Source organism: Colobus angolensis, unplaced genomic scaffold, assembly GCF_000951035.1.
Source record: "Colobus angolensis palliatus isolate OR3802 unplaced genomic scaffold, Cang.pa_1.0 Scaffold241, whole genome shotgun sequence".
NCBI classification, from domain to species: Eukaryota; Metazoa; Chordata; class Mammalia; order Primates; family Cercopithecidae; genus Colobus; species Colobus angolensis.
This window is the reverse complement of record NW_012115611.1, coordinates 5,375,318-5,401,659: the sequence shown is the minus strand read 5'-3', so window position 1 is coordinate 5,401,659 and position 26,342 is coordinate 5,375,318. Positions and strand designations below refer to the sequence as shown.

At 33.5% G+C, this 26,342-nt stretch overlaps 1 protein-coding gene across 2 annotated transcripts in view; it reads left to right on the top strand.

The window, feature by feature from the left end:
* Positions 1 to 26,342, top strand: part of EYS (eyes shut homolog (Drosophila)) — a 2,062,375-nt gene that overhangs the window by 214,220 nt on the left and 1,821,813 nt on the right. For both annotated transcript variants that reach the window (XM_011945635.1, XM_011945634.1), the window contains exons 3-5: positions 4,562 to 4,696; positions 4,952 to 5,898; positions 9,507 to 9,620. In XM_011945635.1, coding sequence (XP_011801025.1) covers positions 5,151 to 5,898; positions 9,507 to 9,620 — 862 coding nt within the window. In that variant the 5' untranslated portion in view covers positions 4,562 to 4,696; positions 4,952 to 5,150. The remainder of the gene's footprint in view (positions 1 to 4,561; positions 4,697 to 4,951; positions 5,899 to 9,506; positions 9,621 to 26,342) is intronic.

Here is a 26,342-nt window from a genome sequence, read left to right as displayed (position 1 = left end):
AGATTTTTCTAAATTTGATTTTTCTCTCGCTTAATCCCACCATATCACTCAAATCTACCTGCTCTTATAGCATCAACTGACCAGTTACTGAGTTTACCACCATTATGATCATCAAATATAGAAAACTCACTTCATAATTTATAGAAGTGCCAACTCTAAAAATTCTGAAAACCTTTTTCTTTATCTTTCTTAACAAAATCCAAGGATAATTTGAGATACCTTCTTTCACTTCTCTCTTGAATATTATTGTTCCTCAGGATTCTCAGTCATCTTTTGCCTGAACCACTTTGTTTAATCCTATGCCTTATTATGCCTTATTGGCAATCATGTTGTGAATATTCTTTCTCTTCAATTAGCTGCCTTCCTCGCCTCAGAAACCTAACTGGGTGTGCACATTTGTGTATGAGATGGTAAATGTGACTGAGAACATGTGTTTTAGAGTCAAGTCAATCCACCCACCACTGCTTATTGATTGTGTGAGCTTGGGCAAGTCCTCAGTCTTTCTGTGCTTCAGTTTTCTCATTTTATTTTTTATTTTTTACTCTTTTTATTTTGATTTCTTCAGACACTATGGTGACTTAAGTTTTCTCATTTTTAAAATGGGGCTGTGACTATTTACCTCACAGGATCATTGTCATAACCAAGACAGTGGACTAAAGAAGGATTGGTGTCTCCCACATAGTAGGTGCATAATCGATAAAGTCAGTCACTACTCCCTTCAAAAATAATGAATAAATCAGCTGTCTCTTCTCCATTACTCTATCTCAGTTTTATTTTAAAATTTACCATTTTTTTCATTTTCTAGTCTCCTTGCTAAAATGTTCATCATTCATACTGCTGGTAGCTATATTAGCATTTCTGAAACACACATTTTCACTCCCCTCCTATAATTTTAGTCCAATCTGTGGTAGGTAAAATTTGTTGCTTACTTTCTAGAGAACAGGCATAAATTATGACAACTTTTGTATCTGTTAATTTTATCTCTTCTAATTTTCCTCTTTGTGTATGTTTTGAAAGTACAATGTATAATTCATACAAATAAAAAGCTGCTTTTCGGGAGGTCATAGTCCTCAAAGAAGTGAAACATGAAAAATATCAGGTATATAGAATCAACTACAAGCTTATTAAAGGCTTCCACAGTTCATAATATTATCTATTGAGTGCAAATAAAAATAAATTACATCTGTCATCTCCAATATTTACTCAGCTATCTTTAATTGAATGCCTGTTATATGCCAACTATTATAATGAGCATGTTATATTCAAATTATTTTTTGGCTTATATAAAATTTATTTGTTTAAACCTATTCCTTTATTTTTTAAAAGATGTCATTTAAGATGACAGCTATTTGTGAAAGGAAGAAATATTGTTCATGTTTTCTTAACTACCGAATTTAAGTTGGGCTTTATTTGTTAGAATAACCTAACTACAAAGGTACTATAAAAGCGATACAGTTCATATTCATCTGAAATTACACATATTTTCCTGTGAAATATTTTTCTGCTAATGTAACCTGTCAAGGGATGTTATGGTTGTAATTATGTGCAATGCTGTCAATGTCTCCATCATAGTTCTGGCTTTCTGGACTTCTTGGTTCAAGAATTTATAAGATGTTAATGATAATATCACCTGGGATAAAATTACTTCCTCATTTTAACTCTTAAATACATTATAATCAATATGTGTGTTTAGAATTGAGGAGAATACCATTTGGCTTGCCATTTTGACAGGGTTTGAAGAATGTCTTTATAAATGAAAAGCTGAGACACATAACATCATACCTTTTGGGTCAAAATTATATCACCTTTTTCAAATTTATAATGTTTATATTGCTCTAGTTCCCAATAAAATCCAAAGCATTTTGTATTCAGCATGTATAGATACACAGTGACTTCACAAATGTTTTTCTGTTAGTGTTTTTTTTTCCTTTGCTGTTATTTTCATTTATTTAAATTTTTACCAGGTGGAAATGCAATGCATCAAGCCACTTTCTCTTTGAAAACATAAATGCACAATAATTAGAGACCCAGCGTGCTCTAAGAAGCATGGGATTAGCCCCTCAATAATGCGAGCTCACATCTGCAGTCAGTCTAAAAATGTCACACAGGCCTAATTTTGCTTCAATGCAAATGTAATTTGTTTCTTCGCATTTACGTGTGGAAATAAATTTGTGACTGTGTTTAACTCATTTGCTATTTAATCTTTAGTGTATCCTTTTCAACTAAGCTACTGGGAAAATAATACACCTGTGCAGGTTGCTACTACTGTAAATTTGTGATTTACAGGTACAAAAGTATTTCAGTATTGCCTAGTGATTTGTATCTTTCTCTAAAACCTCACTTTCTCTCTTGTGATTTCTGAACACTTGTGCTAGAAAATCACTCAGATAGACCTTAAATTGAGTGTATGCTTAAGTGAATCAGACTTCTCCCCTCTTCCTTGCCGTATTATTGCTCCAACTGGTCTTCCTGGATTTTATTCTTTCTTTAGGTCAACAGCATTGGAGATGTAGTAATTCTACCATTTCAATATTTGTGGACTCCCACCAGTGTTATATTTGTATTGCCTCTGTACTAATCAGTCTTCGTTATTATTTCACTACTTTAATGTTGTCTCCTGCACAAGTGTCTCAAGTCTTTTAATTGCACTCACCAATATGTTCCTCACCTTGAAACTAGACTAATACTATTAAATTATAATGAGTTCTCAATGTAGTTGACAAGTTCTTCAAAATTGTGAGTTTAAGCAAAACCACACACAACATGTTGATCCTCAAATAACATCTTTTCCTCCTCTGTTTTTTCTTTATAACATTGAAGAGAGAACAAAATTGATTTGTCATATGTTGTTTTGCTTGAAGACACAGTTTCCAAGAACCTATGGACAAAGTTAAGTGAGGATTTATTTTATTTTTTTGTTAATCACCTATATGAAATCTTCAGGAGGCTCTTCATTGCTCTCAGATGAAATACGAGCTCCTTTACTGAGAATGGCTGCTACTTCTTGATATAATCTCTTCCTAAATCAAGTGCTTTTCTTTAATTGTAATTCCTTTTGCCTCTTTGATGAGAAAGCTCCACTTCTCTTACATCCTTAAAGGCATCCAGTGTCACATTCGCCTCAAAATCTTTAGACAGATGCTCTCTCCTGGAACATTTTTCCTTTGGCAATTTTCCCAGGTGATTCAATTTCATCATTTTAGCTTAGATTTTTTTTCCTAGCTTGGATTAAATGTCCTTGCTACATGTCTCATAGACTATTAGACTATTTTGTTGATAGCAATTTGATGATGTTGCTTGTCTAATCATCTGTCTCCTTTACTGAGTTCTTAATTCCTTCCACTGATACCTTATTCCAACTGATTATTGATGAACCTGGTACTGAGCATATTGCTTTGTACATAGATTGAACTCAAATATACTTGTTTGAATTATTTTTTAAAACCTTTAGCAAGATTAATAATTTAAATCTATAAAATTAACAAGGTGATTAATATATTTGAAATTAACATGATTATGTAGAATGTTTAATCATGTAGAAGTTGTGTTTTATCTTTCTATATGCATATTTGTGTTATATGTCACATATGAATTTATATTTCATAGATTTCTAAAATGTAGAACTGAAATTGCAAAGAGGTAATTTATAATTAAAATTTGATTTCTGCCTGATCTAGACTGCCCATTAAGATATTAGACTTACCATAAAGATTTGATATGAATTAACAAATAAATTATATAATGGCATAACATAATTTAACAGCATGTAATTGATCTTTACAGTACAGTAGAAAGTGCCGACATTTTGAATCTCACAAATCTGAATTTTAATCCAACATATACCACTTACCTGCTGGATGAAATTGTACAATAACAAAAATAAAAGTTACTATTTATTGAGTGACTCATATATGTTTAAATAGTCATTCAATCTTCAATCTTACCTTGTTAATTAGCTGTACTTCTCCCCAGTGTACCTGTTTGAAAGTGGAGATAATTAAATCTCAGGTTGCCTAAGGACATTACATGAATAACATAACTGACATCCAAAGAACACTTTTTTTCACTGAACTTATTTACTTTTCTTCTTAAAATTTGAGTTTTATTGTGAGGATTGCAGTTTATTTGTTAATCAAGTAGTAGAGTGATTTGTACAGAGAAAACTTTCAATAATTGGTAGTTACCTTTAAAGAAAATAGGTCAATATATTAAACTCAGAAACCCTTTCTGTTTTCTTTCCCTCTGGAACAACAGAATTGATGGACTGACCCCTCCTTTCAGTTACTACCGTTTTACTTATAATATTTTCATTACTGCTTTTTGACCTCCTTTTCCCTCTTGATCTGACACCTTCCACCATTCCTACAGAAGTTGATGAAGACTCATTCCAGTTTTGGTCATTTGCACAACAGAATTTTATATATATATATATATGGAAGCTCCCATCCTCTGGATAAAAGGAACATGATTGTCGCTTTCAGACATTTTAAGGCTTATTTTCATATAAAAATATTACATGAAAAATATATTTAAATGACTTTTACTCTTCTATGTTTTAAAGGTGTTTTTTGAAAACTAATCAGAAGAGGAATGCTTAGATCCCAGGAAAATTGAAACCATCTGTAAACGAATCTTGGCTGTGCTGTGTTTCAATTAGATTGAAGCTTGGTGTAAAGAGAAAATACAAAAGACCGCAGTAAGTTGCTGACTTAATTATGTAATGAAGCCAGAACTTTTCAAAATCAGGTGACTACATAAAGCTTGACCAGATCAACATATCTTGATCATGTTTTTCTTGGCTTTCTTTCCCAAAGAAGGTCCCCAGCTGCTGGTGACATCTTTGCAGTGTAGGCTCTTATTAAATCTCCAGAAAGAGCTAGCATTTTCTATACTATTAAGTAATTTAGGGAAAACTTCACTAACAATGTATGTTTTTTTTTTCTGTTTAAAGGAATATTTACAACATACAAATTCCTCCGTTTCTCCATCAAAGCACATTGTCATCAAAGCTACTTTGGGGACAGAAAAAAAGCCAATTCCATTTCCCAGGAATCCCTAACAAAACCTTTGCTCGGAAATTTCCAACAATACTTAAAACACCATTTTGCAGCAATTCTTTATGATAAACTGTGAAATACAGTTGCCCAAAAATGACTGACAAATCAATTGTCATTCTGAGCCTCATGGTTTTTCACAGTTCTTTTATAAATGGAAAAACATGTAGACGGAAATTGGTGGAAGAATGGCATCCACAACCCTCATCACATGTGGTAAATTGGACACTAACAGAAAACATCTGCTTGGACTTCTACAGAGATTGCTGGTTTTTGGGTGTAAACACTAAAATAGATACTTCAGGCAATCAAGTTGTTCCCCAGATTTGCCCTTTGCAAATTCAATTAGGAGATATCCTTGTAATTTCTTCTGAACCGTCTCTTCAGTTTCCAGAAATAAATTTGATGAATGTTTCTGAAACATCTTTCATTGGCTGTGTGCAAAATACCACAACGGAAGATCAGTTACTTTTTGGTTGCAGACTAAAAGGAATGCACACTGTTAATTCTAAGTGGCTGAGTGTTGGAACACATTATTTTATCACAGTTATGGCAAGTGGTCCATCACCTTGTCCACTGGGACTTCGACTAAATGTGACAGTGAAACAGCAGTTCTGCCAGGAATTTCTGAGTTCAGAATTTTGCTCTGGTCATGGTAAATGTCTTAGTGAAGCTTGGAGCAAGACATATAGCTGCCATTGCCAGCCTCCATTTTCTGGAAAATACTGCCAGGAACTTGATGCATGTTCTTTTAAACCATGTAAAAATGATGGCAGTTGCATAAATAAAAGAGGAAATTGGGATGAGCAAGGATATGAATGTGTCTGTCACCCACCATTTACAGGTAAGATTGTTTAAAATATATAATTTTATTAAAATAAACACAGCAAATTTATAAATGGTTACTTTACAGAAATCAAACTGCATTTTAAAAATTTTAATAGATTCCTTAGATTTGGCTAAATATAGATTCTGGACATATACAAATCCTATCAGGGATCCTCCAAAATAAGCTTTTTGCTTAACTGAAAGAAGGTTCTTAAAAACATGTTTAATAGTGAAATATCTATATTTATATCTTTCCCAACATCCATTCTTAATGTCTCATACATTAAAACATAAGATTATCAGAATAATATAAAAGCTTTTAGTCACTGAATGAATTCCCAAGATTATGGTATTTAGATAAGTGATAACTTGAAAATGATGTATGCATCTGAGTAGAGGAAGTTAAGGAACTATGGTTGAAGGGAAGTCATTGAAGTCACTTGGCAGAATTGGAGAGGAACAGATAATTGTGAGCCAAGAGCAATGTTTTAAATGGATGTTGGTATGGCATCCAAACCTTGATTTATAGCTGGTAGTGACAAGGATGAAAATAAGATGTTATAATTAATAACCAGTTGTGATAAGCTCAATAAGAGGCAATAATCAGGAAAGGTTGTAAAAAGATGTTTGGTGAGTAATTAAGCCAGAGGAAAGACAATCTAAAAAAAATGTAAATGATGCTGCCTGAGGCTAAAGTGAGGTTTGAAGGGAATAAAACTCTCTGTACTTGAGAATATACTAGAGGAATCTGGGGTCATCGGAGGAAAGTGAAGAGAAAGATTGAAAAAATGTAGGGAACATTTAAACCTTGGAAACTTGTGAAAGAATTCAGAGAGTTTGACAGACCTGGCGTGGAGAGTTACAAGTGAAATAAGACCACGATGATCTAACAAACAGAAGTATTTGACACGGCTGATAATAATCGTATAGGAAAAGAGCAGATTGGTATGTATTTTGGTCATAAGAGGAAGGAAGGTTAGAGCAGAGCTATGTCTAGAGCAGATCACCTGCAGGGATTTAACTGTAATTGTGTTAGGCAGGCTTTAGGGGGATTCCTTCTCCCATGTGCCCGAAGCTGACTCCGTAGGCGCCAAAGGGGCTGTGTGGTAAGATGTAATGGGGGCCGGCGTGGAGGTGGCGCACACTTGTAATCCCAGCATTTTAGGAGGCCGTCGTGGGCGGATCACCTGAGGTAAGGAGTTCAAGACCAGCCTGGCCAACATGGTGAAACCCCATCTCTACAAAAATACAAAACCTTGCTGGGCATAATGGCGAGTGCCTGTAATCCCAGCTACTTGGGAGGCTGAGGCAGAAGAATCCGTTGAACCGGGAGGTGAAATTTGTAGTTAGCTGAGAGAGTGCCATTGCGCTACAACTTGGGCAATGAAGCAAGACTCCGTCTAAATATAAAATAAAATAAAATAAAACAACAACAAAAAAAAGATGTAGTGGAAGACCTCACTAAGCCATGGTAGGCTGTAAAATTCACCTAATCCAATCTTTCAAATACTCATTTTGAACCTAATAGCTCAGTACCAAGATCATTATAGAAATTAATACCAATAATAGCCACTGAATGTATTGTCTCTATAACGTGGATCAAATTATCATTTGACTGTACTGGCATTGGTGATAGAAGATGCAAGTTATACCTCTGATTTACGCTGGGGTATATCAGGTGATTAAAGTTAAGGCAGACTAGAGAAAATGTGAAAACACTGAAACTGCTGGTTTGGAGTGAATGACAAAGCAATTTAATAGACAGTCTTTAAAGCATCCATTTTCACCCATCCAAAGAGTTTTAAAGAATATTTGGTTAGAAAATTTCTACCATGTGTCAGAATATTAATTTGCATGTATGCATTCATAGTTCATGGGATATTATTTTAGTGCTTTTATTATAACTGCATAGAATGGTTTGCTTCTTACTCAAGATTTCCTTCCTTCCTTCCTTCTTTCCTTCGTTCCTTCCTTCCTCTTTCTCTCTTTCTCTCTCTCTTTCTTACTTTCTTCTTTCTTTCTCTTTCTTTCTCTTTCTTTCTTTCTTTCTTTCTTTCTTTCTTTCTTTCTTTCTTTCTTTCTTTCTGCCATAGGTGCTTTAAATCATTAAACTTTGAGCACTATAAAATATCGAAATAATGCTTACTTATTTTTGTAACATTAAGAATACTCCACTTGCCACTTTAATTATAAATAATTACTTCAATTTTAAAATCAAAGAAGATAATGAATTATGTAGAATTGTGAAAACAATTGAGAATGCTCACTGCATTATTTTGTTAGAGTGGTCATAACAAAGTACCATAGACTGGATGGCTAAACTTATTTTCTCACAATTTTAGATGCCAAAAGTCAAAGATTGGCAGGCATGTTTTCTTCTGAGATCGATTTGATTTGGCCACAGACTGCTATCTTCTTCCTGTGTCTTTACGTTGTCATTGCTCTGTATGTATCTGTGTGTAAATGTTCTCCTCTTGAAAGCAGACCAGTCACATTGGATTAGGACGCATCCTACTGACCTTATTTAACCTTAATTGTGTACTTCTCTAAATATATTGTCTTCAAATATAGATACTCTGTGATACTGAGGGTTAGGACTTCAACATATGAATGTGGTGGGGTTGGGTGGGCACAATTCAGCTCATAAAACTCACTAGGTTTTAATTAGGGCATGGCCTATTGAGCATTATACTGTTAATTTAGTTTTTATGTTTGGAAAACTTTTTGAAACATGATTTTTATTTATATTTTCATTATTTATATTTTCATTATGTTTAGGGTTGCTTGGAGGCAAATGAAGAAAAAAGAGTTCTGCATTAGTCAGGCAAGAATGTCAGCACATAAGGAATTTGAAAGACATCAATGATAATGGCAAAAACTGCTCATAAATTAAATTAAAAGCTTAATTAAACTGAGAAAAAAACATATTGCCAAATTACATGCAGTTGTTTTGTAACAACATTTCTCCACTTGCTATGCCTGGGATTTCCAAAGCACATTCCTCTACTAAGGGTATTATAAGATGATTAAATATGCATAGAATGAGTACATTATGGAAGGCTGTGTTAACTGATGTAGTGGGACCACAATAGTATGTGTAAGTGAGATTTTGAAAATTTGCTATGGCAGCAAGTGCAAAGAAGTGTTGAATTTGCAAGTTTGTGCACAAATTCTGAGAATCCAGGCAGCCATTTCTCCTTTTGAATTGTTCCCTTGGCTAGGGGATAAGGCTGAGACACAATACACATTTGAATGTATCACTTTGTAAATTATCATTGCAATACTAACAGTGTATGTTGAAAAACTGGTACTTTTATGTATTAATATTATCTACCATGAAAACACAATTAAAATTTTAAAATATTACATAAATAAAATAAAGCTCAAATATCACTAGCCAGAAAAAAATATTTGGATATTATAGTCTGGGGTCAGAAGATAAAAAACTTATGTAAAGTGCCAAAATTAATTTTTATTTCAATTTAAATGCATCATTGTAACATGGTTTCATAACTGAAATTGCATTTGTCAGAATTTGATATTTTCATTATTAAAGAATTGAGGGAAAACTGATGGTTATGATATTGATATGCAATGTAAAAAAACTTTTTTTCATTGTTATAGGAAAGAATTGCTCAGAAGTAATTGGCCAGTGTCAACCACATGTCTGTTTCCATGGAAACTGCAGCAATATTACTTCAAATAGTTTCATTTGTGAATGTGATGAACAATTTTCAGGTAAAAAATGCATATATATACATACATATACACAAATAACTTTAATTTTGTCTATGTATTTCAAATTAAATGTGAAATATTTCCTTTATTTTTGAAAAATACAATTTTAGAAGTTATATATACGGAATACTTTTATGGTAAAGTTTAATAAATCAATTTGGCTAATACAATTAAATCATACTGCTTCTAAATTTTTTATAGCATAAGAAGAGTTGGGCCGGGCGCAGTGGCTCAAGCCTGTAATCCCAGCACTTTGGGAGGCCGAGACGGGCGGATCACAAGGTCAGGAAATCGAGACCATCCTGGCTAACACAGTGAAACCCCGTCTCTACTAAAAAAAAAAAAAAATACAAAAAAACTAGCCGGGCGAGGTGGCGGGCGCCTGTAGTCCCAGCTACTTGGGAGACTGAGGCAGGAGAATGGCGTAAACCCAGGAGGCGGAGCTTGCAGTGAGCTGAGATCCGGCCACTGCACTGCACTCCAGCCCGGGCGACAGAGCAAGACTCCCGTCTCAAAAAAAAAAAAAAAAAAAAAAGAAGAGTTTGACCAACAGTTCATATGCTTTTCACCATAAAATCACTTACATCTTTCTTCAAACTTGCATTTATGACCAATGAATTTGAAATTGTTCATGTCCTTATTTGGCACTTCTTAACCATAAAATTTTAGATTATGGACATTTTCACTGAACACATGTTGAGGTTTCTGTTAATTTCTTTAAAAAATGTGTGCTAAAGGAAGATATTATTAAATTTATTTTTGATATACAATATGCAGATAAATATATATATTTTTAAATTATACTTTAAGTTCTGGGTTACATGTGAAGGATGTGCAATTTTGTTACATAGGTATGCATGTGCCATGGTGGTTTGCTCATCCATCAACCCATCACCTATATTAGGTATTTCTCCTAATGCAATCCCTCCCCTAACCCCCAACCCCTGACAGGCCCCAGTGTGTGATGCTCCCCTCCCTGTGTCTATGTGTTCTCATTGTTCACCTCTCACTTATGACTGAGAACATCCAGCATTTGGTTTTCTGATCTTGTGATAGTTTGCTGAGATTGATGGTTTCCAGCTTCATTCATGTCCCTGCAAAGGACATAAAATCGTCCTTTTTTTTTTATGGTTGAATAGCATTCAATGGTGTATATGTGCCACATTTTCTTAGTCCAGTCTATCATTGGTGGACATTTGGGTTGGTTCCACGTCTTTGCTATTACAAATTGTGCTGCAATAAACATTCATGTGCATGTATCTTTATCATAGGATAATTTATAATCCTGTGGGTATATGCCCAGTAATGGGATTGCTGGATCAAATGGTATTTCTAGTTCTGCATCCTTGAGGAATCACCACACTGTCTTCCACAATGGTTGAACTAATTTACACTCCCACAACCAATGTAAAAGCATTCCTATTTTTCCACAACCTCTCTAGCATCTGTTGTTTCCTGACTTTAATGATCACCATTCTAAATGGCATAAGATGGTATCTCGTTGTGGTTTTGATTTACATTTATCTAATGACCAGTGATGATGAGCATGTTTTCATATGTCTGTTGGCTGCATAAATGTATTATTTTGAGAAGTGTCTATTCATATCCTTTGCCCATTTCTTGATGGGGTTGCTTGTTTTTTTTTCTTGTAAATTTGTAAGTTATTTATAGATTTTGGATATTAGCCCTTTGTCAGATGGATAGATTGCAAAATTTTTCTCCCATTCTCTAGGTTGCCTGTTCACTCTGATGACAATTTCGTTTGCTGTGCAGAAGCTCTTTAGTTTAGTTAGATTCCATTTATCAATTTTGGCTTTTGTTGTCATTGCTTTTGGTGTTTTAGACATGAGGTCTTTGCCTGTGCCTATGCCTGAATGGTATTCTTCTAGGTTTTTGCCCAGGTTTTCTTCTAGGATTTTTATGATCCTAGGTCTTATGTTTAAGTCTTTGATCCATCTTGAGTTGATTTTTGTGTAAGAAGTAAGGAAGGGGTTCAGTTTCAGTTTTCAGCATATGGCTAGCCAGTTTTCCCAATACCATTTATAAAATAGGGAATCTTTTTCCCATTGCTTATTTGTGTCAGGTTTGTTGAAGATCAGATGGTAATAGATGTGCAGTGTTATTTCTGAGGACTCCATTCTGTTCCATGGGTCTGTATATCTGTCTTGGAACTAGTACTATGCTGTTCTAGTTACTGGAGCCTTGTAGTAAAATTTGAAGTTAGGTAGCTTGATGCCTCCAGCTTTGTTCTTCTTGCCCAGGATTGTCCTGGCTATGTGGGCTCTTTTTTGGTTCCATATGAAGTTTATAGTAGATTTTTCTAATTCTGTGAAGAAAGTCAGTGGTAGCTCGATGGGGATAACGTTGAATCTATACTTTGAGCAGTAAGGCCGTTTTCACGATATTGATTCTTCCTATCCATGAGCATGGAATGTTTCTTCATTTGTTTGTATCCTCTCTTACTTGAGCAGTGGTTTGTAGTTCTCCTTGAAGAGTTCCTTCACAAAATGAAGGCAGAAATAAAGATGTTCTTTGAAACCAGTAAGAACAAAAAGACACAGCATACCAGAATCGCTGGGACACTTTTAAAGCAGTGTGTAGAGGGAAATTTATAGCACTAAATGGCCACAAGAGAAACCAGGAAAGATCTAAAATCGACACCCTAAAATCACAATTAAAAGAACTAGAGGAGCAAGAGCAAACATGTTCAAAAGCTAGCAGAAGGCAAAAAATAACTAAGATCAGAGCAGAACTGAAGGAGATAGAGACACAAAAAAAACCCTTCAAAAAATCAATGAATTCAGGAACTGTTTTTTTGAAAAGATCAACAAAATTGATAGAATGCTAACCAGACTACTAAAGAAGAAAAGAGAGAAGAATTAAATAGATGAAATAAAAAATGATAAAGGGGATATCACCACCGATCTCACAGAAATGCAAACTACTGTCAGAGAATACTATAAACATCTCCATGCAAATAAACTGGAAAATATAGAAGAAATGGATAAATTCCTGGACACATACACTCTCCCAAGACTAAACCAGGAAGAAGTTGAATCTCTGAATAGACCAATAACAGGTTCTGCAATTGAGGCAATAATTAACAGTCTACCAACCAAAAAAAGTCCAGGACCAGATGGATTCACAACCGAATTCTACCAGAGATACAAAGAGGAGCTGGTACCACTCCTTCTGAAACTATTCCAATCAATACAAAAAGAGGGAGTCCTCCCTAACTCATTTTATGAGGCCAGCATCATCCTGATACCAAAGTCTGACAGAGACACAACATCAGTATCCCTGATGAACATTAATGTGAAAATCTTCAATAAAATATTGGCAAAGTGAACATCAAAAAGCTTATCTGCCACGATCAAGTCAGCTTCATACCTGAGATGCAAGGCTGGTTCAACATATGCAAATCAATAAACGTAATCCATCACATAAACAGAACCAATGACAAAAACCACATGATTATCTCAGTAGATGCAGAAAAGGCGTCTGACAAAATTCAACAGCCTTTCATGCTAAAAACTCGCAATAATCTAGGTATCGATGGAACATATCTCAAAATAATATGAGCTATTTATGACAAACCCACAGTCAATATCATACTGAATGGGCAAAAACTGGAAGCATTCCCTTTGAAAACTGGCACAAGACAGGGATGTACTCTCTCACCACTCCTATTCAACATAGTGTTGGAAGTCCTGGCCAGGGCAGTCAGGCAAGAAAAAGAAATAAAGGATATACAAACAGGAATAAAGGAAGTCAAATTGTCTCAGTTTGCAGATGACATGATTGTATATTTAGAAAACCCCATCAACTTAGCCCAAAATCTCCTTAAGCTGTTAAGCAACTTCAGCAAAATCTCAGAAAACAAAATCAATTTGCAAAAATCACAAGCATTCCTATACACCAATAACAGACAAACAGATAGCCAAATTATGAGTGAACTCTCATTCACATTTGCTACTAAGAGAATAAAATATCTAGGAATCCAACTTACAAGGGATGTGAAGGACCTCCTCAAGGATGAAATATTTTTATAGGAGTTCTATATTTTACTTATTCAAAATCAGTTTGTTAGATAACATTTTCCAAGATAATCATGAAGTAAATGATTTCTATTTATTATTCTTTAGAATGTTTGGCTAAATTTAGATGCTGCAAAGTTGTCAACCCTCTCAATTTATTTCCATTATGCTCTAGTATGTAAGTTTATCCTTGAAATTTAGGAGCCCCCCTCAAATGCTTCCCACAAATCCACCTATTCCAAAGCACTGTTATAATATTTAAAATCTTGTATACTTTTGAAATCTTATTAAATTTGCTAAATGTCTTTCTTGAGTCATGGAAAAATAAACTTCAGTGTTTTATTTAAAAAGTGCAACTTACTGTAATGTTCAAAAACTGATTTCTTTGGTACTTAAATTCTTTTAACTGTTTAACTAAATTTTTGAAACTGATTTGAGCAAGATGCAGCTAAATGTAGAGCATTCTGTTACTAAAATGTCAAAGCTTCTCTGCACCCTTAGATTCATTTTCAAAGTCATTCTTTGGAGACTTAAACATTTCTAAAATTTGAATGTTGATGAAAAGAAGCAAGAAAAAAGCACATTATGCCATGTTACACTTTTTTCAATAGTAGTTTTGTCATGACAAATTAGTTATGTTACTCTATGAGTATTTAAAATTATTTGTGAATTTTGCAATTACAGTTTTTATTTTAGTTGTGTGAATATCATGACCAATTTGTAACAAAACATGAACTATGTGTGAACTACAATACATTTCCTATATTTTCTGCTCCATACTTTTCTATATTTGGTCAAAAAAATGTATTATGCCACATACTTAACAAAATGTGAATTTAAAATTTCACCACAGGAACCAATAACTTTAGTTTTGAGTATGTCTTGCAGAATTCACAAATTCCCAGTAGCACTACCAATGCTGTCAGATGTCTTGCCTTTGACAGAATAAACTTGCAAAACTTTATTTTAATGTAATGAATTGGAGGGAAAAAGCAAACTGTTATTGGAATTAACTGATTGTCAATTTGAAGTTTCTGCTTTTATTAATATAGCTCTCATTTAAAAAAATTATTTATTTATTTATTTATTTTCAGACAGAGTCTCACTGTTTCACCCAGGTTGGAGTGCAGTGGTGAATCTCAGCTCACTGCAACTTCTGCCTCCCAAGCTCCAGTGAGTCTCCTGCCTTAGGCTCCCAAGTAGCTGGAATTATAGGCGCATGCCACCACAGCCAGCTAATTTTGTATTTTAGTAGTGACAGGATTTCACCATGTTGGCCAGGCTGATCTTGAACTTTTGGCCTCAAGTTATCCACTTGCCTTGGCCTCCCAAAGTGGTGAAATTACAGGATGAGCCACCACGTCCACCTCAAGCTGGCATTTTTTAACTGTAAATGAAATTGTCTACTAGCTGAGCTGATACTTTGACAACTATCACTTTACTTTTTGCATGCACACAGGAACTTGCAATAAAAAATGAGAAAAATAATTTTGGGACAGTCATTTGATCTAAATGAAAAGACGTGCTTCACAGAGTGATCTGTAAGAAGACCTTCTGCTTATGCACCTAAATCATCATCAGAAGACAGTCTTCTAAAATATTTACTAACATTTTAAAAAATAGATGCTTATGATTGCTCAACTAATGTATGCATTCTGGTTTCTATACAGTCAGTAATGTCACTAATATCCTACAGTGGATCATTAATAGTGACATAATCTAGGGGCAACTACATATTCATCATCAATTTTCTAGGGAAACAAATTTGAAACTTAATTTTATTAAAAAGTAAGTATTAATTGTAGAATAAGAAATGTTCATCAGTGCATAGTAAAATATGTAAATAGTTGTAGGTTTATAACAAGGGCTGGCAAATTTTTCTGTAAAGGGTTAGATAGTAAATATTTTAGACTTCTTGAGCCATGTGGTCTCTATCACAGTGATTCAACTCTGCTGTTGAAGCATGAAAACAGCCACAGACAAACATAACTGTGAATTTCACTACATCAATAAAACTTTGTTTACAAAAGTAGGTGGAAGGTCTTATTCATCTTACAGCTATAGTTACCACTGTTTTGTACCATACAATAATTGACCAAATCTCTATAGCAAGAAAATACAGGCAATTATCTATAAACCCTATGACAAAACTAGTATCCTCAATTTTCCTCTCATATATAACATAGACATAGCTCATAATTTCCTGTGGTTCCTACTGACCAAGCTCACTGGCGGTCCAGAAGCATTGTGCTGGAAGAGTAGCATTATTAGTAACCTTCTCAGCATACCAACTGAAATAAGGAGGAACTACCTACTTTTGTCTGCTTGGGTCTTCAGAGTCCTACAAGCTATCCTTGAATGATTGATACAATAAAATTTGCATCTGGAAAGCATTGAAAAAGAGAGGTGGGATATCACTGGTTATATTACCGTATTATCCTCGTGTGAAAAATAATTTTCTGCTTTTGTATAACTCTATATCTCACACTCCTGGAAAAGAAGATGGCAGAATATAAAATACCAAGTAGTGATTTGTCAAACCCATCCCTATTTGTTTTAGTGCAACCATAAATAATAGCACTTGGCTAAAACATCCAGGACAAATGGCATTTTAATATTTGGAGAGATCCGAGAATACTTCAGCAATATGCTATCTTCTACCCCATGAGCATAAACTGGTGCTATCCTGAGCAAACTAGAATGATTACCCTGTGAAAGTTTGATAACTATAGTAGGTTTTTGTTTTTTTGTTTTTGTTTTTTGTTTTTTTGGGGTTTTTTTGCAACACTTTGAGATCTACAACCTGTGCCAAAAGTGTATAGGAAGCATCACATTTAAAAGATGTATAAAATATGTCTATGTCTATCCATCAGTTATGGCTTAACTGTGCCCCCATCTTGAATTCCCAGGTGTTATGGGCGGGACCTGGTAGGAAGTAATTGAATCACGGGGGCACGTCTTTCCCCTGCTGTTCTCATGATAGTGAATAAGTCTCATGAGATCCGATGGTTTTAAAAAAACGAGTTCCCCTGCGCAAGCTCTCCGTCTTTGCTTGCTGTCATCCATGTAAGATGTGACTTGCTCCTCCTTGCCTTCCACCACGACTGTGAGGCTTCCACAGCCAGGTGGAACTGTAAGTCCATTAAACCTCTTTCTTTTGCAAATTGCTCATTCTCAGGTATGTCTTCATCAACAGCATGAAAACGAACTAATACACCATCTATCTCTATATTTCATACATATTTTCTTATATTTTATTATTGGTTTCTTCAAAACTCTTCAGAAACCAATATATGTATATTTTTCCACCACGATCAACTGTGCATATTAATATATATTACTGGATAAATGAATCTGGATTCATAATCAATATTATGTTCCAAGGAGCCATAGTAAAACTACAGAAAATTAATATTTTTAATGCCTTATCAACCAGTGATTATTATAAAATTAGCCTTTATGTCAAGTTCTCATTTCTGTTGAATTTCATTCCAAACAGAATTTTGGAATTCATATCATTTGGAATATTATAGTTGTCATACCTAAAGCAGTTTAATAACCCACATCTAATGCATGCAGACTGCAAATAAGTCCTATTTCAAAACTAAAGAGCCCTTAGAAAACCAAATTCTTGATTTTTCAGATATCTCCAATATTGTGAAATAGAGTATAAATAAGAATCAGCCATAAGGTCAAACTTCAATTTCAAACATTATAAAAGTAAAATTAAGAATTAAAATCTAATAGAAAACCACATGAAAATGTATTCTTAATTGTAATCCCAAATTTGAAACATTATGTAAGATTTATGCATCCATTAGAAAGGGATTTATTCAAATTTTATAACTATAAGATTTATTGCTAAATTTTTAAATGTGTATTTTTGATCAATGCAAGGACATGTCAAAATTATTATGCTATACATTATTAGATAATGACACATTTTCTGATGTGAATTTGATGTAGAAACAGGTGATTGTCAGAAAATAAACTGTTTTTAGTTTGACTAAATTAAAGCTACTATAAACAAATTTAGTTTCAAGATAGGATCGTTTATTTGTAAGGATGTTGGGATGTTTGAACCCAAGATGAGTGATGTTAAAAAGGTTTTGCAATGGCATTCAGTGATGGTAACTTCAGCTACCATTTTGGGCATATAACAAGAGATCCAATCTGACTAGTAGAGAATAGTGTAAGACATTCAGTTAGCAGTTTAAATCAGAGGGTAGACAGAATATTTTCCAATGTAAAGTACATATTTCTCCATTTGCGTAATCCTCACCAGTGGGTAGAATCTATGAAGAATAGAATTTTGTTCATTGAAAGAAAAACCGGCAGGAGCTAAATCAGATATAACTTTTTTCATTATTAATAATTGTACTTTAATCCTATTTTGAAACTCAATTCTGATAGAGGTTGGAAAATTAATCTCTGTCAATTTAACCCTATCTCTAACATAACCCCCTGCCATGTAGAGAATTGAACTAGTCCTTGCTCTCATAAGTGGAATTTTAAAAAATGATGGAGTTACATGAGCTGATAAACACACATGTGTAGTCAATGCTAAGGCTTAGTATTTATAAAATTTGGAATGATAATTTATGGCAAATGTTTAACACATTTAATAATGTAAATAATTTTTTAGGCATTGAATAGGTAGGAGTTTATATAAGTTTGTTCTGGGTTGCTGTTAGTTTTACATTGTCAAACTGTATTTTGTAGCATTTTTCTTCTTGATTCTCTAGTCACTATCATAATTACTAGCATTGATGGTGACTGTTCTTTCCAAACACAGTATAATCCACAATAACACAACATTTAAAAGCAGAGGCTCTGTATCGATTACTAACATGAACAATTTCCTTTGCTACCATATTCCATCTAGATAAAGAACTGAATCTTCCTCTGAACCTTCCAATTAATTTCTTCCATTGTGATGAATCCTCCATAGATTTATTGGCAAAACATTATTTCCAAGTGTTCTCCACCCTACTATAAATTGTCTCAAAATAGTTTATGTGTCTTCCAACAAGGTAGTGTATACTATGAACTTAATAAATAGTAATTACTGATAATTATGAGATCTCAAGATGCTAATGAAACTTTATTGCTTGTATTGAGAAATGAGAGTGTAAATTGATTATAAAATGAAAAGACCTGAATGCTCAATAAAGCATATAATTTAGCTAAAGTTATTAAACAGATATACATATCTGCCAATTTGAATTACTTTTTATTGTTCAATGTATAGAACACTTATTTTTTCCTTTTGACTTTTTTTGGTTGACACTTAATAATTACATTTATAGGATACAGTGTGATATTTTGATATATCTATACAATATGTAAGGATCAAATCAGAGTAATTAATATATCCATCACTTCAAACATTTATCTTTTCTTTGTGTTGTGAACATTCAGAATACTCCCTTCTAGCTTTTTGAAAATATATAGTAAATTACGGTTAACCACATTCACCTTACAGTGTTATAGAACACCATGAATCATTCCTTCTATCTAGCTATAATTTTGTATCCATTAACCAAACTGTCCCCATCCTCCTTTTCCCTACCCTTCCCAGCATCTAATACTCACAATTTTACTCACTACTTCCGTGAGCTCAAATTTTATTTAGTTCACCCATATGAGTGAGAACACAGAGTATTTCTCTTTCTGAGCCTGACTTATTTTGCTTAATATAATATCCTATAGGTTTATCCATGTTGCCAGGAATGACAGGATTCCATTCTTTTTATGACCGAATGGTATACCATTGTGTATATAGACCACATTTTCTTTATCCAAGCATCTCTTGACGGACATCTAGGTTGATTCCATATATTGACTACTATCAATAATGCTATAATAAATATGGGGGTTCAGCTATCCCTTCGGTATACTAATTTCATGTCCTTTGGTTATTTTTAACTACTATTTAATATGCACCTTTCTTTTTATCAGAAATTCCATAAAGTAGTAAATAAAATAGTTAGTCTCATCTCTATTTTACCATTTGAGGAAATGGCAGAAATATAATTTGGAATTATTTGAGTCCAATGATTTGATCTTAAACCAATATAATATTTTGCTTCTCTGGTTTATTCATGAAAATGTCAACAAAATATTTAATAATGTGGTATTATCTGTGTATATTAATATAAGGCCCATAATATCCTGTAGTCATTGAAAGCCAATATGGTTCATTCACTCTGCCATTTTTAAGTTGTCTTTTTATTAGTGATATGTAGAAAAGCTGTATATGTCCTGGATAGAAGTCACTTGTCATGTATGCATATCATACAAATAATTTTTTTCTGACTCTGACTTACCTTTTAATCAATTAATTAATTAATTTGAGATGAAGTCTTGCTCTGTCACCAGGCTGGAGTGCAGTGGCGTGATCTCAGCTCACTTCAACCTGTGCCTCCTGCTTTCAAGCGATTCTCCTGCCTCAGCCTCCCAAGTAGCTGGGACTACAGGCATGTGCCACCAGGACCAACTAATTTTTTTTTTTTTGTAGTTTTAGTAGAGACAGGATTTAACCATGCTGGCTAGGATTGTCTCAATCTCCTGACCTCGTGATCCACCCGCCTTGGACTCCCCAAGTGCTAGGATTACAGGCGGGAGCCACCACCGCATCCAGCCTACTTAAAATTTTTTTTCCATGTACTTTGATGAGCAAAAGTTTTCAATGTTAATAAAATAAATTTATCATTTAAAAATACATTTTGTATGTTTTGTGCCTTCTTTAGGAAACATTTGCATGTTCCAGAATCCCAAAGAATTTCTCCAATGTGTTCTTCTAGAAGACTTACAGTTTTAGCCCTCTGTTTAGATTTATAATCCACTCAGTTAATTTTTGCATTTCATAGAAGGTTTGTTTGATTTTTTTAATATATGGAAATACAGTTCAGCACCATGTGGCACTTTTCTTTTACCCATAGATTTGCTTGGCATCTTATCATAAATAAATTAAACATATATGTGTATATGTCTAGTTCTGTAATCTCTATTCTATTCTATTGGTCTATTTTTCTTTCCTTAGCCAATACTATTGTTTCTTAATTAGTGTGTATTTATATCAAAAGTTGAGGTTCTATAAAACAAATCCTCCAGTTTCTTAGTCTTTATTGAGATTGTTCTGACTATTCTAGATCCTTTGCATATACATATAAGTCATAGAATCCACTTGTCAATTTATTTTAAAACTTCTACCAGAATTTTGATTCAACCTCTTTGATATTTGCCAAATATATGCCAAGGAGTTATTTGCCAAAATGTCTCTTTCCTTTCCTTCTACAGTTACATGTATGGTAGACTCAGAATTCTCCTACTGGTCACTGAGGCTCTGTTCATTTTAGTTCAGCCATTTGTGGTCCTCTCACTGTTCTTCAGATTAGGTGATTTCTTTGGACAAATGTTTGAGTTTACTCATGCATTCTATTTTTGTCTGGTTTTGTTCATTCTTAAAGGACTTTGTGCAGATTTCCGTGTGTTTTTATACATAATTTTTGTAGTTTTCAGTGACAGAGTTCATCTGAAAAAAGCTACACCACCAACAGAATAGCAAATTTCAATGTGGCTTTCTCGTCTTTCTTTTTAATTTTCAGAACTTTTCTGTGTTTTCAGTGAAACAAGCAACTCTTCAGTGATTCTAAACAGGGCCCTTTCAAGTAGAAACAGTAATTTGGGACATTTAACTAAAATCAATTATGTATAATTAGTCATAAAGATCAATTTCTTGTAAAGTGGTCCTGACTTCACTATAATTTGGTAATTGTTTAAAAATGAAATTCACTAATATAAATGAGGAAACCAGTAAATGGAGCACTGTCAAGAGGGTGAATTTAAGGGGAAAGAGAATTAAGTAGCATTTTTCATGTGCTTTTCTTAAGACTAAATGAACCAATTCATGTAAAATACTTGGTAAGCATTTAATTAACTTTAGCTTTTGCTGCTTTTGTTATTGTTTGGCATAACAACTTCTCAGTCAATTTTTTTTCCACCATTTTGTGAATACAGTCAAATTCAGTATCCTTTTTATGACATTCAGGTGTTTATGTAATTTATGTCTATCTACCTTTATAAGCATTTTTCAATATTTTCTTAACCAATCATTTGCTCTAATCAACTAGTCTTAGTGATTGTATTATGAACAAGCCATATACACTGATGTTTTCTCTGCTGTCACTCATATTTTGTATCTTCTCTAGAATAAAGTCTCTCTTCTTCTCCTTCACTTCTGCAAATACCCACTTCCTTTACTCTTCCTACTGATTTGCAAAGTTCTTGACAGCAAAGCATGTGATCGATTCTAATTTATGGCCCTGTTTTCTAGCACATATAAGGTATTGAATAAATGTTTGAAAATGAGGAGAGTACAAGATTTGGGGATGTTCTTAATCTTAAAAGAAGTTCAAAGTATTATCATTCTCTTATGATAGACATATTTGAAAATAGGTATGACATATTTTTTTTAGTCTGAAATCACAGAGTTATATTTGAGTATTGTACATTCTTATTGCCATGTGTAGAACAAAAAGAATCACAGCTTTCTCTCCATGTTTTATTAACACAGAGAAAAAAAGATTGAAAAATATATCGTTTCTCAAAAATGAAATGTATGATTTGCTACAAATGGCCATGTGGAAAATGTGATACCTGCTTATTTTTGACTCAGAGTGTATTTAATTTTTATACTAACTGAAAATTACATGATTGCTTTCTTTGTTTTAAAAGTGAAAAAAAAATGTAATAACTGCTTTTAGTCTTGTAGTATTGAATGCATCAATTGGCTCCCCTTGTAGAATGTTGAATTGGCTATCACTGGTGACAGATGTTCTATACATCGCGGTAATACTGCTTATATAATTGTGATAATTTTCCACTTCTAATTTGTCATTTTTAGTGATTTAAAAATCACTTGATGGCTGCCTGAAAAATGACTGACGTTTTTCCTATGTTAAGTAATTTCTGCTGGTAAAGTGCAAGTCTTTTAATGAGTTCTTGAATTCTGTTAAAGTCTGCATATTTTCATTCTTTGTTCAACTAAACAGGTGTGACAATTTATAGAACTCCATGTAGAAACATCTCTCTAATTACTCCATCTTGGGACTTAGAAATGTGTTTTATGAGGAAATGCCATAAGCTTATTTTTTAGATACAGGAACATTTCTGAACATATGGCTTCAACTTTTATTTAGTACAAAAACTTGAAAATGAAAATCTAGAAAGTTAAATTTACAAGGCATTTTACCTTTTCTCTGTGGCTAACCATATTATTGTATCTTGTCTGTGATAGTGATATTACAGTTTCAGAAGCTGGTTATAAAAGCACAATACCATAATTATTAAAGTGTCATCATCTTTTCAATAGATATCATACTGGATTTCTTAGAATGTTGATTTGATTCACGTGAATAAAAATTCTAAATTTTTACAACCTACTTCATCATGTTCAGGCTTACTTTAATAACCCAATCAAATTCTTATTGTATAGGTTTAAAAGCAATTTTAGGTTGGGCACTGTGGCTCATGCCTGTAATTCCAGCACTTTGGGAGACCAAGGCAGGTGGATCACAAGGTCAAGAGATCGAGACCATCCTGGCCAACATGGTGAAACCCCGTCTCTACTAAAACTATAAAAATTAGCTGGGCCTGGTGGCATGTCCCTATGTTCCCAGCTACTCGGGAGAGTGAGGCAGGAGAATCACTTGATCCTGGTAGGTGGAGGTTGCAGTGAGCCAAGATCGCACCACTGCACTTCAGCCTGGTGACACAGTGAGACTTTGTCTCAAAAATAAATAAATAAATAAAATAAAATAAAATAAAAAGCAATTTTAGAAATGACTTGTAAGAAATGAATGTTTCCTGATTCAAGATAAAGATTTGGAAATGATTAATACATTTTGAACTCAAATATATTTCACATTTCAGGGGAATTTTCCATCAAGCTTAAAAGCAAATTTAAAAATAATCTGAGATAGTGAATTAAATTAAGATGTACATATAAATATCTTAATGAGCAATCAATTTTGTAAATTTGGGGAAAAATGTGATTTCTTTTTCTGTCTTTGATGCATTAGATTTTGTTTTATTGGTATTTGTTAGTCTATCTCTGGTAGACCAACCCTGATGGCAGGGTATACTTGAAATAACTTTTATGGAACATCTTTAACAGAGTTTATTCTATTTGATAAAAACAAATATCATGCATCATGGCAGATGAACCCACCATTTGTTATTTAGGACCCAAGGTTTCACTTCAGGAGCAGGGTCGCAAAAAACTGATTTCTCTAATTTAATCATGCCTTTTTTTTGGCAAGTTACTTTTTTTTTTTTTTAATAAGAGAGTAATCCTCATATCTTCTCCCTGACAAAATTTTATTTAAATAATTGCTCTTAAGAGGTGTTATACTTGTATAATGAAGAATATCATTGAGATAGTGAGAAATACAGAGCGAACATCACTTTTGGCTTACTGAAATCATGTAATCGGTTCTGTAATATTCCTTATTTATTACTTTCTGAGTCTAAGATTTTAAAAATGGAATAAATTTAATTACTCCATGAAGAGAAAGCTGGGAAAAGTGCTATGTCTCTCTTTCTCTCTCTCTCTTTCTCTTTATCTCTCTCTCTCTCTGTGTGTGTGTGTTTCTGTCAGGGGGTATAAAAATTAATAAAATGAGTATATACTTTAGGTAAGGTAAACAATGTATGTCAGATGATTTTTATTTCAGTTAATTTAAAATAGTTATTGACCAACGACTTTCTGATTAAATCTCAGATGTTAATTTTAAAGTGGTGCCTTCTTATACTTTTCAGAATATTTTCATAGAAAAGTAATTATCTGGCTACTTATCATTAACTAAATATAAAATTATTTTCAAATAGATATCCTTGACCACACAGAATTCCATTAGTATAGCATTATGTGTAAATTTATCCTATAATTTTGAATTTTCAGTTTATTTTAAAATTTTGAAATATTGTTAATAAACTCATTGTTCTACTGGGTATATATAAAGACCAGTGCTAGAAAGATTCAATAAAACTATTATTGAATAAATGAAAAGCAGTAGTTCTTTTATCTCACCTAATGTAGTTTGTTTTTATGACCCAAACCCAAGAACTACTTGTATATTTTTAGTGTTTTGAACTCTATACAATGTTTTCATACAAAAATGGCATTCAATGATTTTAACTATGAGAAAATAAATACAATAACCATTACGTACTATATATACGTGTGTGTGTGTGTGTATGTGTGTGTGTGTATGTGTGTGTGTGTGTGTGTGTGTATAGACAGTTGGACTAGGAAGTGGTTACTTTTCCCAAAAGAGACACTATAATTTTCTCAGTAAATTTATTTTGAATGCTGATAAAACACTTTTGTCTGAAAAAAATCTGACTTTTATCAAGAGCTGAAATTTTGGGATTTTAGTCTATATTGCAAGCATATTTTTTCTCTATGTCTTTGATCTATGTTCTTCTTATCCTCAGCCAAAATGCAAGTCTCTCTGGTTTTGACATTCTCAGCAGCTCTCATTTCTTTCTTAACTTTTCCCCCTCTGTTGTTCACGTCTAGTTCTTTCAGCACTTTTAGTTCTTAGTGCTCTTTCATCTTCACTACTCAAAGTTTTTACTGGTCATCTATTTCTGTGTAATAAACTAACCCTAAATTAAGTAGTTTAAATCAATGACAACACTTATTTTCATAAATCAGCAATTTTATTTTGATTTTGCTCTGATCATTGTCATTGGGGTGGGTATTGCAAAGACTGGGTACTAGAATTATCTAAAGATTGCTTCCTCACAAATCTGGAAGTTGATGCCAGCCATTGGCTTAGATGTTAGCTGATGCCATCTGTTAGAAGACTTACCTACCGACTTTCTACATGGCATTGGCTTCCTTATACATGGTACTAAATTCCACAATAAGCTTCAATAGAAACAGTGAGCTGTATTAACTCTTATGACTTATCCTCAGAAATCATACACTGTCATTCTCTGTATATTATATTTTCTGAGGATTTTATAGAAGCCCATTTAGGATAAAGGGGTGGAGAAAGGTCTGGAAGATCAATTTTGGTTGGAAATTTTGCTGAAGCAATTTTTGATAGTCTATCACACGGCACATTCTTTTTTCCTCTTTCTGCAGCTTGCTATGGAATGATAGAAAGCTATGAATTCTACCATGTACCATTCCCCATGGGGGTCATTATTACTTCCTCTAAGTTAACAATTGCATTTATTAAACTATTGCTTTAGACATGTTATTCAAAATCTGCTCCTTCTTTGAGCTTCATGTCACCTTATATCAGCTTCGCTACTGCTTTTAGCTTTGTCTTTTACTGTCTTCTTGGTTTCTCCTCATTAATTGATGGATACACCTACTTGATAGCCTTTCTTTTCAAATACAAAGCTTGTCATCTGTATTTTAAAATCTTACTTCAAAATTTTTGATCTCCTAAACTGCAAGGAAAATCACAACCACTTTAATGTAACAACTCATCCACAAAAATGCCAAGAACCCCATCGTTACTCTAAAAAACACTGGACCTTGGGCCTTGTTATCCTTCCAGTTCTCTCGCTTTCTGAATCATTCTACATTTCCTTTTTTTTTTCTTGAGACACAAATCCCATAACCAACAGTGTTATTTTTCCTGTGGAGGAAATTTTATTT